This window comes from Mycteria americana, chromosome 14 (assembly GCF_035582795.1).
Source record: "Mycteria americana isolate JAX WOST 10 ecotype Jacksonville Zoo and Gardens chromosome 14, USCA_MyAme_1.0, whole genome shotgun sequence".
In the NCBI taxonomy this organism is placed as follows: domain Eukaryota; kingdom Metazoa; phylum Chordata; class Aves; order Ciconiiformes; family Ciconiidae; genus Mycteria; species Mycteria americana.
Window position 1 is genome coordinate 16,962,157 of NC_134378.1, and position 18,472 is coordinate 16,980,628.

The 18,472-nt window shown below is 40.9% G+C and overlaps 1 protein-coding gene across 6 annotated transcripts in view; it reads left to right on the plus strand.

Moving 5' to 3' along the window:
* Window positions 1–18,472, plus strand: part of ZBTB46 (zinc finger and BTB domain containing 46) — a 56,554-nt gene that overhangs the window by 25,020 nt on the left and 13,062 nt on the right. For 5 of the 6 annotated variants that reach the window (XM_075516879.1, XM_075516882.1, XM_075516883.1 and 2 more), the window contains 4 exons: window positions 9,622–9,903; window positions 15,854–16,026; window positions 17,224–17,275; window positions 17,368–17,679. In XM_075516879.1, the coding sequence (XP_075372994.1) occupies window positions 9,622–9,903; window positions 15,854–16,026; window positions 17,224–17,275; window positions 17,368–17,679 (819 nt within the window). The remainder of the gene's footprint in view (window positions 1–9,621; window positions 9,904–15,853; window positions 16,027–17,223; window positions 17,276–17,367; window positions 17,680–18,472) is intronic. The other variant, XM_075516884.1, reaches the window with a different exon arrangement.

Genomic DNA, 18,472 nt, shown 5'->3' on the forward strand with positions numbered 1-18,472 from the left:
CCCAGAATTCTTTCTTAGTGCCGAAATCAGCTTAGCCCGTGTTCTGCATTCCTCTGGCTTACGGAGCTGCCCAGGTTTCTAGACCGTCTTTGGTACGCTCTTCATGTGCATGAAGTTTACTGCATGGAGGAAGTTGCTAGTTGCAGCAAAATGCAAAACCAAGCAAACAAAACCACCAAAACTCAACACCCTGACCTCTGTGTCCTCTTGCTGAGTTTTGCAGGAACGTTGCAGAGAGTGCTCAGTGAATAATTCAGGTTCTCTGTGTCACCACAGTTACAGACTAACAAAATTATTAGGATGCAATCTCTGCAGGAATAACTCTTCTGAGTTTCTGTTATTAAAGGGTTAGGTCAGGTTATTTTCAAGTCTGGAAATGAAAATCATTGCTTTAAACCTAGACACTTTATTCCCTGGCTACACCCTGGCTTTAAAATGGTTCCACCCTAAACCAGCTTTAGCTCAAAGCTCAGTGTCTGTTTCCTTTCCCCACCCTGCATTCCATTTTCCCCAGGCTCCAAAGCCCTCCTCCTCCTCCTCTTCCTCCTCCCTATGGTAACAGCCCTGATTCTGTTAATCTGCTTTAACTGCAGAGATCAGAGGCGCTTCCCCTCTCTTGAGTGCCCTTCTCACTATTTTATTCGTTCCTTGTGCCAAGGTTACACTAGGCTCATCTTTACAGAGATCTCAAATTTTTCCAAAAAAATTTTTTGACCCTTTTTTGTTTCTTTACTGAAATTACAAGTGAGAAATCAAGTAGGTTTTAGAATTTTAACATTAAAAAATTTGAATCCTGCTTTGCAATCATCACTGTTCAGGACTTTCACTTTCCTATTTGAAGTGCTGCTTTTGCATTAAAACATAGTAGGAATTCATTCTTTAGATGCAGTGTCTAGGAATCAAAACCAAAAACTAACTTTGCTGTACTGGTGTCAGATTTTTAAATTTTTTTTTTACATTTCTTACAGGCACTTGTTTCAAAAGGTAAGTATTTGTTCTGAGGATTTTGAAAGGTTATAACATCCTGTCACATCATGAGTACGAGTGTTCATATCTAATGTGATACTCGAATGTTATATTTCTATCCCTTCATGTTTGTGTCTGTCCACATGCAGATGTGCGGCAAGAGACTGGCTCTGTACGGAGGAGCAGCAGAGAATAATATCAGTCCTTTTAACTGCCTGAGTTATGAGACTTAGAAAAAGAGGTTAAGCTTACAGTCAGCCTTAGTATTTTTAAAGTGATAGTCTGTTTGAAGTTACTGTCCAATTCTCTGCATATTTTGGGGAAACAAGAGTGTGGCTTAAGGTATTTCTGCACTGCCCGATCATTCCTGCTCCTGCAAAGGACCACTTTGTTATTCCATTTTAGAATAGTTTCAAAAACAATTAACTCATCCAGTGTAACCATTTTTCTCTTCTTTGGATTGGGGTGTTTTGTTGTATCTTGTTTTGGGGAAGATCAGTTTGCTGACCAGGTTTCCTCTGTAGCCCTACAAACAGTTGAGTCGAGGTCACTAACAGGCGGTGGGAGAGCAGCAACAAGCAGCTGGGCTTGGGGCCAGGAGCTCCTTTTGCTGACACAAACCACAGAAAAATAGCTGCAGAATTTGATTCAATGTTAGAAAAACAAATATTACAGGAAAGAGATAAAAATTGAGGTGTGGTGTTTTTTTTTTTTTTCCTCAGATACCTGGAGGAGTGGAGGGAATTTTCCAGTTGATATTTGTACACTGATTACTGTTTTGAGGAAAACAAAGATGGAAATATACTTGTGCTTTTAGAGTACCACTGCAGAAATATCAATGTACCAAATATCAATCAAGGTCATATGTGTAGAACAAGCCTGTTTTATTTTAGAAATACTATTCTAGAGGTATTGAGGAGAATGTTTCCGTTGGTAAAACATATGTGGTGAACATCCTATGGCTGTAGGCTTGAAAATTATATTTAAGCCTATATGATGAATGCTGCCTTTCAGTTGGCACAGACTCCCCCGAGCCCGCCAGAACCAGTAACAGCACTGGAAATTTGCAGTTTTATGCGGGATGGTGTTTCTCAGCAACTCAAATCCCAACAGTGCAGGACAGTGTCCCACATCACCCTGCTTTGAATCACAGTTGAGAAGCTGTGGGTAGGAGTCAAACCTGGAAGAAGAGGGGTGGGAAAGCGCAGCCTGAAGGAGACCACGGTTTTGGTTCCATAAGGATTCACTTAAGATATCTTCCAGTCTTTAACATAAAGGCAGTTTTTAATTATCATATATGTTGTGGTTAAATATCTGTGTTTGCCTGATAGTTTCCTGAGTTATGAAATTGGAGCTTATTTTGAATGCTGTGCACATTTATTATATCCACATGTATACTGTTATGTTTGTAAAATAGTGCTAATCAAAACCAATATAGCTCATGGCATCACTTCTCTGTAAATACTACAGTATGTGAGAATGCTGGGTTTTGCTTAACAAATAACCAAGCAACAAAAAACAAGTAAGTTGTGAAACACTTCTGAAGGATTTCTGTTAGAAAGGAGGGGGTATCTGAAATACAAGCTTCAAGGATAATTTTAGCAGCTAGTAAAAGATTGTCATTTTCCTACCAGCCTGGGTGCTCCTTTTTTTTTTAATTCCCAAGAAAAAACACTAGGAAATGAAAGCTTTTTTTTTTTTTCCTGTGAGTTTAAAAATTAATTACATCTTTTGCACAGAAGGAGATCAAACCAAATCTTCCTAAACCTATACAAGAAACATCATCCCTGAAACTTTAGGTAAAATCTACTGTCAGGCAGATCTGTATAGATACTTGACACAAATGGGTAGAAGAACCTCAGAAAATTAAGTCTTTGATTTCACCAAAGTTTTTTCCAGAATAGTTCTGCTCGGATCATAATTTGGCAGTGTCCTTGAAAGAAAAGCTGAGTTTAAGCGGCTCCCACTTTCCCTTGGTACTTAATTGCACCCCCACGCCCTCCTGCAGTTGTTCCGGTGAAAATGTCTGTGCAACCATGTAGTGAACCGGATTGAGGAACTGATCTGGGTTTAAAAATAACTTTTTTTAATAAACCAGTTTTATTTTTAACATATTAGTTCCTGTCTCAAGTTCACCTCACAACTATACATGTAGTCTTGGTACAACTGAGGGAGTAGCAGGGGAGGATGCAGGAATGAGCATTTGGGGTGGAAAAAGTCACTGATGTTGGGACCTCTTCCCTCGCCCCCCTCTGCCCTTTCTGCTTATCGTGTTGTAAATAAAAAAAATTACCTTTGCCACCACACTAAAAATTACCCAGCTGTGTGCAGGAGATCCTAAACAGCTACTCCAGAAAGTGCGATGCCTGCATCCATCACAGGTAGCTTCCAGGGCCGATGCTGTTTACTTTGTTCATTAACAACTTGGGCGGTGGGATGGAGCGAACCCTCAGCAAGTTGTTGGATGACACTAGCCTGGGAGGAATGATTTGCTGGAAGGCAGCGGTGCCAGACACAGCATGAATTCAGCAAAGACAAATGTGAAGTCCTGCGTGTGGGACAGAATAACCCCATGCACCAGTACGGGTTGGCAGCCAAGGAGTGAGAAAGCAGCTTTGCAGAAAATGTGTTCTGGTGAGTAACGAGCTGAAGAGGGGTCTGCGTGCCCTCGCAGCAGCGAAGGCCGGCTGCGTGCTCAGTTGCCTTACGAAGAGCCTACCTAGCCTGTCAAGGGAAGTGAGACCATGTCTGGAGTACAAGATCCAGTTTGGGGATCTCCAGGACAAGAAAGACTTTGACAAACTTGATGGCCCAGCCAAGGCCATAAAGATGTTGTGTACGCAGAGAGGCTGAGACAGCTTGGCTTCACCTTGAAGAGGAGAAGGGGGGTGGATGGATTGTCCAGAGCCAGACCCTTCTTAGATGCGTATGGAGAAAGGATGAGAGGTAACGGACACAAGTTACAGGAAGGGAAATTCTCATGGGGTAAAAGGAGGAAATTCTTTACGGAGTGGTCAAACGATGGAGGAAGGGCTTGGCGAAGTTGTGGTTATCTCTCCCTGCAGTTACTCAGAACTTGGCCGTATAAGCCTCTGAGCAATGGGATCTAACTCTAAAAGTAGCCCTGAAGTCACTTTCAACCTAACTTATTCTACAATGCTTAAAAATGGATCCAGGTAATACAGCAGTAACGCCGTCACAAGTCGGGACAGCTGCTTGCTTGCTGTCTGTTGGTGACGCCACTCAAGACGTAACTTCTGTTGTTTTCAAGCCGTACTTTCCCCGATGCTTGCCTTTCTGACAGTGGGACTCGTGTACCTGAAAGTTTTTCTTTCCTTCCCTTCACCTTTCCACCCTAATTTATGCAAAGAGAGAATATTCTCTCCAACTATAAACTTTGCTGTAGGTTTTTATGTGTTTGTTCTTACATATGTTAAAAAGAAAACGAGCAGTATGACTTGCCAGCCCTGCTTCATGTTTGCCTATAAGGAGGGAAAGTATTTGGTGGACTTAGCTGGGGGTTCTACTGTTTATGACTGTCAAGAGTGCTTTATAAATAAGAGTAGGATATAAGATTATCCAGTGTTTCTTTAATTAGCTCCAGATAGTTGTGGGATCTTGCTGTCACCCCTAGCTTTGGCAAGTGTCCACAAAATGGAGGCAGCCAGAGACTTTGGCTGGGTTTAGTTGATGGTGTTACTGATGTCGGGTTGAAAGGATGCTGGTGAAAGCGGCAGGACGATGGGCTTTGTTCTGCTGAAGCACCGACAGGCTTCGGTTCTGCCAAAACAGGTGCTGGAGCTGTGCGATGGGATGAGCTATGCAGAAGGGGTAAGGACGCTTTTTGAATTGCTGTTATCTTTGGATTTTGTGGGGACTTGTAAAGAGTTTACTCCAGGTGCTGAGCAGTGATAACCTCCCGTTCAGAAAGGTGAGCTTGGAGGAGTGGCTCGTGCTGTGTGAAAAAGCTCTGAATTCAAGGGGGGTTGAGAAGAGGTTGGAAGGGCTCCTAAAAGCTTCCCGAAATTTGCCAGGGTGATAGAGAAAACTTACAGAAACTGGCCTAAAGCTTTGGCTGTAAATGATAACTTAGAATTATGATAATGATTCTAATGATGACTTATCTAATGATAACTTATGACAGACTTCTTGGGTCTCCTCTTACCCTGAGAGTGTAATGAAAAGAGCAATACTGAGGAATAGCGACCCGGCGAAATGTTGCCTTTGGTTCCTGGGGAAGAGTTTGTTTCTGCTTTGAATTTTCCAGCAGCAGATGTAATCTTGTATGGCTTTTATTCACGCCTTTCTCTCTTCTCATGGGTTTAGTCCTCCAGCTACAGATTTTTAGATGTTGTTCAACTATGTACATGAGACAGCAGGAATAAAAGTTGAAAGAGGAAAAAATTATTAAAAAACCACAAACAATGAAAGAGAATAATAGCATTGGGAGTCTGGGAAACAACAGAAAACACAACTGGGGGTTTCCTGAGAAGGTAAAAACAGAATACAAACAAGAAATCAGTGGTGTGAGAGAAGCAGACACTGAGGAGGTAGTTTGGTAACAGCTGAGTTTAAGCTGTAATGAGGAAAAATGACTGAAGCAGGGAGAAGAAATACAAGAAAAAAAACTGTGTATTAAAGTAATTAATTAAGGTACTCGGATTCTGTAAAATGGAGAAGCTTTTCCTCGGTCTTTCTGAGATGGCATGTGTATTTTTGCAGGTGTTTGACTAAGTTTAATGCTTTTTACTGTCAATTTTCTCCTAGATCTTGGAAAACAATTTATCACATCAACATTTCATTCAGGTACTTTTAGGAAGTTTCATCACCTTTATTTCTGCCTGTCCCAAGGGGCTGGCAGATGTCTGTGATACTTGGGTTTTTGACTAGTACAATTTGGTTTTCTCATACCTGGGTTTGTGACGGGAGCTCAGTTTATATGACTTTTAGGTAATTTTTTTCTTTCTTTTTTTTTTTTTTTTATGGTAGTAGTGGCATGCCTGCTGACAAATGGACTTTCTGATCTGGATTTGGGCTTCACATAGTGTAGCAAAGCAAACGAGTTTCCTGCGGCTGTGCTTCCCTTGCAGAGCAAGCATACAGTTCAGTTTTGTTCTGCCCCAGTGTCACTGTCTATGCAGCAGCCACCCTGCGTGCGTTTGGGACGTTGGACTGCTTGGCCTGCTGGTGCGTGAGCGTTGTTCCTCTTTATAGAACGAAGAGCGTTATTCCTGTTGGGAATGAAGTGCGTTTTGTCCTGCCATGCTCAGCTGGGCTGTGTGATGTCTGTGAGAAGGTGCTTGTAATCGGGCTTCATATATTCCTTTTACTTTAGGCTTTCATGTGTAAATAGGAACTTTACCAGTTAAATGGTGCTTTTGGAGTTTCAGGGATGCATGGAAATACTGTTGCTAAAACTGTAAAAATATTCCCTGTGTTTTATTTGAAAGTAAAAATAATAACAAAAAAAATTAATCCAGGTCATCAAACTACTAAAGCTTTTCTAAAGCTTCTGTGTTGTGGAAAGTAGGCTGGTGTAATAGAATAACTGCAAAATAATTATTTGCTAAAGAGACTAATGGGCTCAGTTTTTTAGAGCAGCATTAATCCCACGTTTAGCTTCCTGCCCCGATCGGGATTTCCTGCGAGCGGTGCCTGGAATCTGTGCAGTCGCAGGGACTGTCTCGGCGGTGTGAAAAATGAGATGTGGAGGAGCTGGATGGAGCTCTCGGTCTGCCACGTGACCCATTGCCTTGAATAATTGCAAAATAGAAGCTCATTTACTAAAGCTTGGTTTACGTACTGTTGAAGCACTGTAGTAAACAGTTTAGATTACTCGGCAGTGACGGATACTTTTGATTCATGCAATTCTTTGGCTAAATCTTGTTAAAAGAAGCTGTATTCTAGAGAAAAGAGAGAAGTGGTTTTGGAAGCACCGTGAAGAGGAACTTCATTTTTTGGGTTTTGGTGTATTGAGAGTATTTTAGTACTTATGTGACTAAGTGGATATTTATTTTGCCTTAATGTGTATTTGATTAGGTTACATCAGCTATAAATACTGGAAGCTCTAAAGCCTCTATTTCACTGTCTGTCTCTAATCTTGGCTTTTGAGGAACATTTAATGTCGTCTTGTGGTTACAATTAATCTGCGTGTGTTTTAGCAATTACTGTTTATGTGCAGCAGGCAGCAACAGATTCTGGTAACTGTCAATCAGCATCTGTAATTGGCTATGAAAAAGGACGGGAGAGAACGCACGGTGATTTACTGCCTGCCCAGTTATTTGGCAGCACCGTTTTGTTGACAAACACTCTTTCTGGCCCAGGTTATTTGCTGTGATTTGCCATGTAGGTGGTGAGGAGCAGAGGAATAGCAGTGTTATCATGGCTTTGATTTGATAAAGCTGTCTCTTACATTACCAGTTTAATGGGCGAGAATTTACTTTCTTTGCCACCTTTTGTAACAGCTGCTGGTTTTTAAGCTCTTGTAATTTCCCGTTATGCAGAAATGTTTGCTTTTAAAACAAACTTCATTATCATCTAGAAAAACGTATATACCTGTTAACCACTTGCTCAGTAACAGAGGGATGACAAAATACGGAAAAATTCAAAGCAGTTGAATTCTTCTGCTTGGCTAAGATTTAATAAAACTGATAATATGAGATTATACAAGCAGAACACAGATGGAGGAGGGAAAATGGTTTGATTTAGAGAGAGAGCATCTCTGATAGTTCACATAGTTGCTGCTACTGTGTTTGTAGGCCCCAGCCTTGGGTATTCCTTATATCTCCGGGGTGTAGGAGTACTCTGCTAATGATTGTTTTTTCCTTATTGTTTGCTTTGAGGCTTTTTGTTTTTTAAAGGAAGTGGAAGAAGTTAACAGCAAGAGGTACTGGCAGTACAGTACAGCTTAGTGAAGTAAATCTGAACATGTTAAGGAACCTGATGTGCCCTGGGCTGGGACCGGGAAATTCACTGTCTGATCCTGGCTCCGTGGGCTGGACACCTTGAGCAAGTCACCGCACCTTTCTCCGGCAGTTACCACCCGTAAAATGGAGATAAAAATAATGATCTTCCTTTAGCCATTTTCCAGGCTACAGGAGGTAGGCACTGTACCAGTGTCCTCATTAGCATTTTTTTAATAAGGCTATGCCGATTGATGTCTTGCCCTGGTTTGAAGTTGTTGAACGCTACAAGCGAGTGCTAGTGTGCCACTCTTTTCTTCATCCCTCCTCGGAAGCTCCGCAGCTGTGAAACCTTCTGTACGGCAATAGGTTTATTGCTGTGGTGTGTATGGACAACGCCTGGACTCCTTGCCCTGAGGAGTGCGAGATGAATTTGTGAAAGCAGCTGAGGGTTAATTTTGTACATGTCATACCACTGTTTTGAACTGTAATAGTTGCCTCTTGCATTAAGTAGATTTAAAGGTATTTTGAACTAGGAGGCAATAAAGTGTTCAGGATCTGCAAAACAGCTTCTTTTTCCATCTGATCACTCATTATCAAAGCACTCTCTTTGGATTTGGATTTTTTTCCCTCTACATCTTGATAGTACCAATGCTACAAAGGCATCCGTTTGGGAAGCTTTAGCCCTGTTTGCCAGATACTTGACTGGGTTTTGAGCATGTCAGCTGTGTTCTGCTGCTGCAGATTCTGGAGTAGGTAATTGCAGTTTGTTTTATGCACTTTATGAATGGGGTAACAGCCCTTTTTGTAGATAATTCTTTTGTTTCGTGTGAAGAATAGAGAGGAATATGAGTCACTTCACATAAAAATACATAAATTATTTAAGAGTATAAGAGAGTCAAAGTTCAACCAAGAGAGAATCTTTAACTAGACCTCCCCAAAAATACAAAAATAAAAGGTATTTTCGCAGGGAGGAATTAACCTTATCATAGCTTTTTCATTTTTGTTTGGGTTCACTAATTGATGTTTTTGTTAATAGTCTGTTATGTTTTTATACAGCTTCTTTGTAGCTACCTGTTGTAAAGTGGCTAATCTGCGTCTTTGGTTTTTGTTTTTAACTGTATCACTTCTGTATAAAACCTACCCTGTGATATATGCTGGGAACCACTGATTACTGTGTATTTTTCAGATAAGTGACCCCAAGGGATTTGTACTAATTAGCAGACCGCTATTGTAGGCTGTTTATTACTGGATTTTTCAAAACTTTCATCACGGGGAAGAAATGAAAGAAGGGAAATTTGGACTACAGGAGTAAAATTATGGGGAAAAACCAGAACTTAAACATTTGAACGTAATTTCAGTACTAGCAGACTATCCTGAAATCTTAGTTTAAAATAAATAAATAAATAAGTTTTACCCAGTTATTGGACACCTCTCTCCCTCTGCCCTGCCTTCTTTGTGCATGGTACGGAAGGTAGGACCCGTTGATGGGGCAGATGGGCACGGGCTGGAAGAACAGAAACCCTCGGCTTGGTATCCAGCCTCTGAACGGCCAAGTTCGGCTTCAGACTTTTGGAAAAGGGGGGGGCGAGAAACAACACTCTTGGGTGAAAAGTGACAATAAGGCCAAAATAGGTGGTGGTAAGTTCCTGGTTCTCAGTTATTTGGGCCCATGGTTAGACAGGCATGTGTGGTCAGTGTGCGCCGTCTCGGGAATTTGTTTGCGTCTCTGACGGCATCTTTTGTCACGCAGGTGCTGATGTGACAGTAACAGAGCCCAGCAGCTCTGACAGCAGAGTGGAGCGATCGGACCCCTACACGAACGTCGACGAAGCCCTCATCGGCGGGGAAGCCAGCTACATCTCTCAGCCCCTGACTCCGGAGAAGGAGGATGCGCTCCAGGCTGCCACCGTCGCCAACCTGCGCGCGGCTCTCATGAGTAAGAACAGTTTGCTGTCTCTGAAAGCCGACATGCTGGGAGAGGATAGTTCTCTGCTGTTTGAGTACTTGCCCAAAGGCACACATTCTCTCTCTCGTAAGTTTGTGTTTTTATACTTTCTGTTTACTGATACTTTTAAGTAAAATCTTTAGTGAGAAGAAAATGCAGGTCACTGTCTTGTTTATTACTACCGATATGCTTATATCCAATTTTAAGTCCTGCTTAATCCCACTTTCCATAAAATTTGGAAACCTGTGTCTGGTATTGATCCAACTTTAGTGTTAACTGCTGAAGCCATGGAAGGAAGTATTTAGTGTCTGTGTACGTAGTGCTTGTCCTCAAATTCCTCTTTTACTTGTTTGCAAAATGGTACTTACAAACAAAATACAAAGTATTTGAGTCCTTATGGTAAAAGAAGTAGCTGCAAAGGTTTGGAATCCAAAATTGCCTAATGTTGAAGGGAGGCTTGACTGTCACTCCTGTGTCTGTAGAAACAGTTGTGATTTTGTAGATCGTGTGATCTTTACTTGCTGTTGACTTTCAGACCTCTGTCTAAGTAATGAGCAGCTATTGATTGTTTTATTATACTCACTCATGGAAATGAATGTTTTTCTACTGGTGATCTGTTGGAGACAGCTGATATGTACCATTACGTGTGGACAGCTTATTTTTCAGCATACTTGTGTATGTTCTTCATTGCAATCATAAAATAGTTCGATTCTCCAGTGCACAAAGAAAGAAAAATTATTAATGCTGTATTTTAATAATGCTCTCAGAAGATGGGGATATCTGGATTTTGTGGCATAAAATAGAGCAAGCAGTGGCTTTCTGAGTATCACGTGTTAGTTTCCAGCAGAAAAGGTTTAATCTATACTGAGAAAATTGACCAACTAAATAGAAGGAAGAGTTCACTTAAGATACTTATTTTTAGTTTCCTTGATGGCAAAAGAATAGGTAACTTTTAATGGTCACTTGGGTTGTACAACAAAGGGAAAAAACCACACAACTTAATGTTAGTCTTAGTATCTCTTTTCACTTTTGTGTCTGAACAGTAGAATTATTTTTTTAAAAATCTTTCTAAATTTAGAGGAAAACAATTTTTTTTTTACCTTATTCTGCAGCTTTAATGTTTGGGGGAGAATTGCTAACGCAATATTCTTGTTACTTCCACAGTAGTTCGCTTACTGAACGATCTCCAATTAAATCAGATTTAGATGGTTCCAACTAGGCTCCTGGCTTGAAAATCCCTTCGTTGCAATGAAATAGCAAAGATCCTGTGCAGCAGTTCAATCGCCAGGCTTGCGTGCAGTGAGAAGAGTGCCCTCAGCTGGCACCGGGACGGGTGGGAGCGTAGATCGACGCACGGCTGTGAGGGTGATTTATGCACTGCGTGTTCGGATCTGTGACTCGTGACAGGTGAAATCAGCGATTTCATCTTCTGTCATGATAAACTGGAATAACGACGGGGCTGCCCTCTATCCATCATCCTTCTCTTGGTTGGAGGATTTTAGATTTTACTCAAAAGCTGAAGGACCACTTGGCGTAAAGACAAATGAGTATAAGGCAGTCATAAATTTGGGCTAGAAATTAGAGATTGCCTAACCAGCTGAGAAGCAGAGCTCGGGAACAGGCATGGTGTAGGCAGAAGACCAGCTGGGTTTAAAATAAAGCTTGATACATTTAGAAAAGGGGGTAAGTGGTAGCTCATTGAGGGGTGTGCTGACTCAGCAGGTCCTTCCAGCCTGCATTTGAGGTCCCTGTTTTCCAGTCCTCTCACTATTACTTGAATTTCATTCAGCTAAGCTTCAGTTATCTCATTTTTAGGGAAGCAAAGTGAATTGTGTAAGACAAAAAGACGACTGCTCACTTGGTCTGTAGCTCCCACACCAGTGGGTGGATGTGGCTGTGGCCTGGTAAGAGGATTTTTTACAGAGGCAGGGAGTTAAGGGACATATTTTTCTTTAATCTTATTCAGATTCACAGGTATCGATTTATTTTAATCACTTGAAGAAGATGTTCTGATACAACAGTCGCTTGCTTTTAAGTGGTCATTACTGAATACAATAGGACATCAAGTTTAATGAGAATTTTCAGTGTATAAAATGACATTAAAGCAAGTGGTAAGAAGATTCTGGAGATCTAAAAGCACAGTCTAGGCTGGTGCTAGCTTTGTAGGTGTTTTTCACATTTTTCTTCAAACACAATTTGAGGATGTTGAGTCATTTTAAGTCCTGGGTTATATTAAAAAAAAAAAGGGGGGGGGGAGGGGAGCGTTGTGGGGGAGTAGGCAGGAGCACAGTGAACAAGAATCTTTTTTTTAAAACCAAAACCAGCACAGTCTGTGGTAGTTTTCATCTGTCTGATTTGAAAAGGAAACACACTATTTTCAAGATTTTTAAGTGATCAATCTCTCTTGAGTTAAAAAAAAAAACAAACGTGAAGTGTGTTTTTAATCTTAACTGCTATAACTAGATTGTCTTCATATTCTCTTACGAAGTGTTACAGTAGGGAACTGACTCAAGGAGCAGCGTTAACGTTTATTTTTCTTTTCTGGAGGAATAGACTTAATGGAGGTGGACAGGTCCGAAGAGTATATTATACGCATTTAAAAGTCTGATGAGCCGTTTCTTAAGGGGATGTTACTCTCCAAGTTACTGCATACATTATGAGTTTTCATTTTTCTTCCGTGTAGTTCATACTGTTGTAGAAGTTAATAGAGGATACCCCAAGGTTTTCATTTTACCCCATGTTCTTTTTTCCTAATTCATCATATATTGTAATGATGGTATGAGGTGTGAAATTACTTAACATTCCACTGATGGAAAATGAAGCCTGGGATGTGTGGGGGGGTGTCGTATCACTATGATGTAGTCAAACAGAAGTACAGCACTTCTAAAGTTAACCAGTTCAAGCTAATTTACAATCAGAAGGGAAAATGTAAATATCTGGCCATTTGGGTGACACAGTTGCCGGATAACCTGCAGCTGAAGGGCTCTGAGAATTTCACGTTCGTGGTGTATGATCAAGACTGACGTTGTTCATGTGCTTGTCAGAAACCTAAAGAACATGCAGGTTTTGCAGAAAAAAGTACGTGTCAGTTATTCATGGGTAACGCTGAGGTTGTCTTGGGTACCATTAGTTATCGAACCTGCATAGTTTGTTGGTGGGGATGTCTTTCAGATAAGACAATTTAAGAGGTTCAGTTTTCCTCGTCTTTACATGTTTTCATGGTTTGTCTGTAAAAGTGGGTTATTCTTTGCTGATTTCCAGCTTCAGCAATGCTGTTCTGTTGAGCTCCTTGCTTTAATAATGCTTGTCTTATTTCATCTATGATGCTGAACTTTGGTAGCATTGTTCCGTACGGTTACACCACATCTACAAAAGTCTCAAAGGCTTTAGCTGAATGTTTGTAGTTGGTTTTGCCAAGTGTAATCAAGAGAACGAGAATTTTAATATTCGTTAGAAAATGAGTTGGTTAGTTTACATCCTTGTTTTCTCATTTTAAAAAAAAGTCAGAAAACGTTCAGATTTTGGGGTGATTGACTACCTTAAAGGGCGACTCTTCCACATTTTCAGAATAGTACATTGCATACTTTTTTATATGCCTAAGTTTGGCTTTTCCTGTTTACCCTGTTGCAACTGAAACTGTTTATAGAAGCAATTCCTATGAAGCTTGCTGTCCAAGTGATTACATGGTACACAGAGCCCTTTTCTTTTGGGCAAACCAGCTAATACGTTATTTTTAGTTAGTGGTTCATTGGAGCCAATAATTTATACTTGCACTGGATGTTAAAGGAATACATTTTACACAGTGGTCAACTTTCCCAAGAGGGACTTAAAGGTATTCAGTTTGGCGCGGAATTTTTGTACGTGGTAAGCCAAGATTTAGGGGAGAATGGATACAATTTTAAATGAGATATAACTACCTTTGCCATTCTGTTTTCCACAGGTTTACTGTCTAGCTGTCAGAGAATACTATATTCATATAAATACTGCTAAACTAGTGCATCATCTTCTGTATGCGAAGCTGACTGAAGGAAAGCGCTTTTGATTTCTGATTTAGAAATTAAAATGCTTTTAATTAAATTCATTTCACTACAAATTTAGGAGGGAAAAAGGTTTCTCATAGTACTAGTCAGAATGGGACAAAACGTAAATTCAGGTGCTGTTTGTGTTTGCATGTACGAAGCATGGGTCATTTATGCGGGTTTCTCTTCTTGTGTTACTTGCAGATGTTGAAACCAAATAAATATTAATTGTTGTTTTAAAAATCATCTTTGTACTTTATGTTGTACATCTTCGTGGCTCACGTTGGATGATTGAGTTTATTGCTCCTCCTTACTCTATTTCATTGCTCGTTTGTTTCCCTTAATTTTTGCTTTAAGAAGTGCATAGTTTCTCTAGGAACCCGTGTAATTCTGTAAAGGTGCTAATAAAGAATTAATCAAGCCAGACCCCACTGGCTTATCTTTACTGTACACTAAAATACCGTTTGTTTAAGGAAGTGCAACCTAGAGGTGCCTCTAAGTTGTCCATGGTCACAGCGTATAGCTTCAATGTAAGCAGGGCAGTTTGAGTCAGTTTGGGATGTTCAGGGGGAAAAAAAGGAACGTTGTGGATGTCTCGGCAGGAATTCTGCTGCGGACCTGGAGAGCTGGATTCCTGCTAACAGTTTCTAACAGGAAACACTGACAAATTCACTTGTTTCCCCATTTTTTCCTATCTTGGATTTACAGGGTTTTAGCATTTTGTTGTCCTACCTTTAAATTACAACAGCAATAGATGAGCACCACCAGAGTGAAAACTTGACGTATTGTTATCACACTTGAATAGAGTTAACTAAGTCGTGAAAGATTTCAATCTGCGATCAAAGCAGAGGAAGGTAAATCAAACATCGAGCTTGCGGCACAAGAGCAGAATTTCCTTTGATAGCTGATAAAAAGTTAGATTTGGGATTGTTCACATTTAGAAACCTTTGTGTGGTTTCACTCGAATGCTTTGTTGTGACCCAGATCACAGTGTATTGTATTTGGACATAGTATAAACTTTGACTTGTTATTTGTAGCTGCATTAAAAAGTGTGGGTTTTATATGCATAAAGGTTTCAGTCAGACTCTTTTGTGTAAGAAATAAAAAAGCCTTTAGGGCATCGAGTGCTTTAAGTATGACTTTGTTTACTTTTATGCCATATTTGCTTCTGATTTCGCCTACTTGCTTTTCAAAAATAATGACCTGCTCGATATGTCATTCCAATATTCAGTCAAGGTGTTTGTTAAAGTTCGTTTAACAACTTGTAATGTGCGCCGGCCTTGATTACACAGTCTTTATTTGTACATAGATTTGTCATTGATTATCAGTGCAGTTTCGGGAATATTGTTTACCATTTGGCTGTTGCTGCAGCGTAGGCAAGAGGGCACGATTCTGCTTCGGCTGGACAAATAATGTTTTCCTTTTTAACTACAATAGATTTTTAGAATGTAACAATTGTCAGGTATAATTGAATAGTTTTGTACAAATATCTGAACTTCCATGCTTGCTAGCTATAGAATGAAAGGAATGTTTTTTCCGATCTTTTGTAAAGCACTTTGAGATCAAGGACTGACAGTAACTATGTTAAATAACGGTCAAATCTTGAGATCTGAAGCTTTGACATATATTTTCAAGCAAGTGAGTAGCAGAATAAAGTTTGTGTGTGTGTTACTTAAAGATTGAAATGTATGTGTTTGAAACAGTGCTTCTCCAAGAGGTGTCTTTCAGAAATGCGATTGCTCTGGATATTTGTGCTGCTTTCTCCCGACGGACTCTTTAGTGACCGTGCCACGCGATATAACCCCACTACACACATCATGCACAGACGAGGCATTCTGGGTGGGGAGGCTGGTTTTCAAACAAACAAACAAAAGCCTGGCATCACTGTCCTGCTGCATTCCCTCCCACTGACAGAAGATAAGCTGCGAGTGCTGGTGTGCTGCCTTTGCAAGGCCTTTTTTAAAACCACCAGCTGGTGCTAGTTCACGTGGGTGAGATTCGTTTCCTGTGTTCCCCAGGGCCTGGCACCAACTTGAATCGTTCAAGGGGCGAATGTGATGGCAAAGTGGAAGCACCATCCCCCCCGCTGCCTTCATCACACCTTGCCACTCAGAGCCCCCCCGAGATCTGCTCTTCTGGTGAAATGTCACCAGAAACCATGATAAAAGGAGAGGTGCCTTCCTCAACCCAGGTAAGATCGGAGGGGAAAATGCAGAGAAATTTAAATGCAAAGGTATCTGTTAAATCAAATTCTCCCCTGTTAGGAGTACTTTGAAATACTGTAATACCTTATACTTTGATCTGTTCACTTTTTTTTTTTAAATATAGGTTATTTTAAAACTGGAAGTCTGTTGAGGTCAGGGCTGGTTCTGTCCTAATTTTATCCTTTCTGCCTTACCTCAACAGAACTTGTGTTCAAAAAACCGTGGGTTTTTTTTTTTTTTTAAAGTATACATACCCTTTTTATTGTAAATCCCTTTGTTTGCAAAGCATTGCATACAAGAGTATAATAACGGCACAAAGATAGCTGAGACCCCAGCTATCCATTGCCCACTTCTGGTGTTTTGCCTTTGGGTTTCTTGTAACTGTCTAAATTCAGATAGAAGCAGGCTGGCTTTCTGTATTACAGGAGTCAGGAGTTTGACATAAAATCCATAGCTTTCTGTGGCATTTCTTCTTCTTAATATTTTTGAATGAGACTTTAGTTCCATTAAACAAATGGGTGGAAACACAGATTTTCCTTTGCAGTCACCTTAGAGGAAAGTGAGCTGGTAAGAACGGCTGGTAGCCGCTTGCCCGGTCCCCAGCAGACCTGCCCAGGCTGCATCATGCCTCTGCCTCATAGAGGGTTGCCATCTGCCACACGCTGGCATACTGCAAATGCTTTATGAAAAAAAAAATCAGCTTTTATTTATAATTTGGATCAGCAATGCCAGAGAGCATTGCATAAAGGGAACTACCCAGAAGGTGTTTGTTTTGTATGGGCTTTTCTATGTGGAAAGAAAAAGTAGCTATGTAGGGCTAAGGGAAAATTTTCCAGTTCTGTTGTATCTGCTAGACATTTTCTATCCAGTGTTTCTTTCCCATTGGCCTGAGTGGGAGCTACAGATGCTTAGCAAGACTGAAAACTGAGTAGTTACCCGGGACCTAAATAGGCATGTTGATTACTGTCTTTAAACACCAAATCTTGCAAAATACGGCCCAGTTACCTTAGCTGCTTGGACAGTGAAAGCTTTGTAAAGGCAAATAGGGTTGCTGAGGCAAATAGGGTTGCCGAGTCAAATGATGAGCCTCCGTTAAAGAAGGGGTGAAGGCAATGATAAGATGGGAGTCTGAGCACTAACTACAAAGATGCTTGCCTTAACTTAAGTGTGCTTTTCATTTGCAGGCCACTTATGATGGGTTTTTAGCACTTTGGCAGTTTGATAACTCTGATTCAGGTAAGTAGAGAGAAAAATATTTTTTCTAAACTATCATTATTTTATACCAGAAGACACTGATTTGTATGTGTGTATGTGTATTTCTATTTTAGATACGAGTTTGTCGAGATCTGAAGACATGGACATAACCGCTGATGGCCTGTTCCTGGATTCAACCCTAGCCAAGAGGCTGACCTGTGGTTTCTGCAGGAGGGTTTTCCAGCGTGCTGAAGAGCTGAAGGAGCACATCCATGAGCATGCTTTCTCCATGCTTCTCCCCTTCGACTTGGTTGACTGCTCCCGGCCTGCCCTTGCTGACAGCGTGCCTCCTGGCCAGCTCGCCCGCTTCCAGTGCTCCAAATGTCCTGCGAGCTTCACTCTGAAATCCAACATGGATCGGCATGAAAAGACCATCCACTTCAACTGTAAGAAGATGCAGTGTCCTAACTGTGCCAAGCTGTTTCGAGACAAGACAGACTTAAACCGGCATCTTATGTCTGTGCACTCGAACGAGCGTACTTTTGTGTGTCTCTTCTGTGGCAAGGGCTTCGGTACCCAGAAGAACCTCACTAACCACGTGAAAGCGTGTTTCCTGGGCTCTGCCCAGCTGGGCGGGTTTGAGCTTTTGGACAGTGTAGGACGAAACGAGGATCCTGAGGATGCGTAGCTACTGTTGTGTATATGAGACGCTTCTTTTAAACTAGGAAAAGCAAATTGTTCCCTTGTTCTCGTGCTGCAAATAAACGTACCACGGGTGTAATACAATAGAGTAACTCCCCAAAGCTGATCAGGTCGATAATGTGCTGGTTCCAGACACTGTGTAACTGCAGCCACGGTGCGAATTTTGTGCAAAGATAACTTGTCAGTCCATATAATGGGCACTTTGGCTATCTTACTGGTGTGATCATGCTGTGTGCTTACGCTACCTTAAACTTCTTTTATCAGTAGATCTCAAAGTGCTTTATAAAAGAAATGGTGATGTTTTCCTTGGATTCCCTGGGAAAATAACGTACCTCAGCTTGTTGAGTGTGTTAGCAATAGAATTAATAATAGAATTCAGTCTTCTGAGTTCTGGTCTAGTGCTCTGTCCATTAGACAATTCGGGCATTTCGGGGTTTTTCAGCTTGAGATTAGGAGCTGTGAAAGCGCTGGGTTGCTCAGTCCTGTAAGCTGTTTGTAAGTCTGGTTTTCTATGTCATTTAAAGGAGAAAAACATGC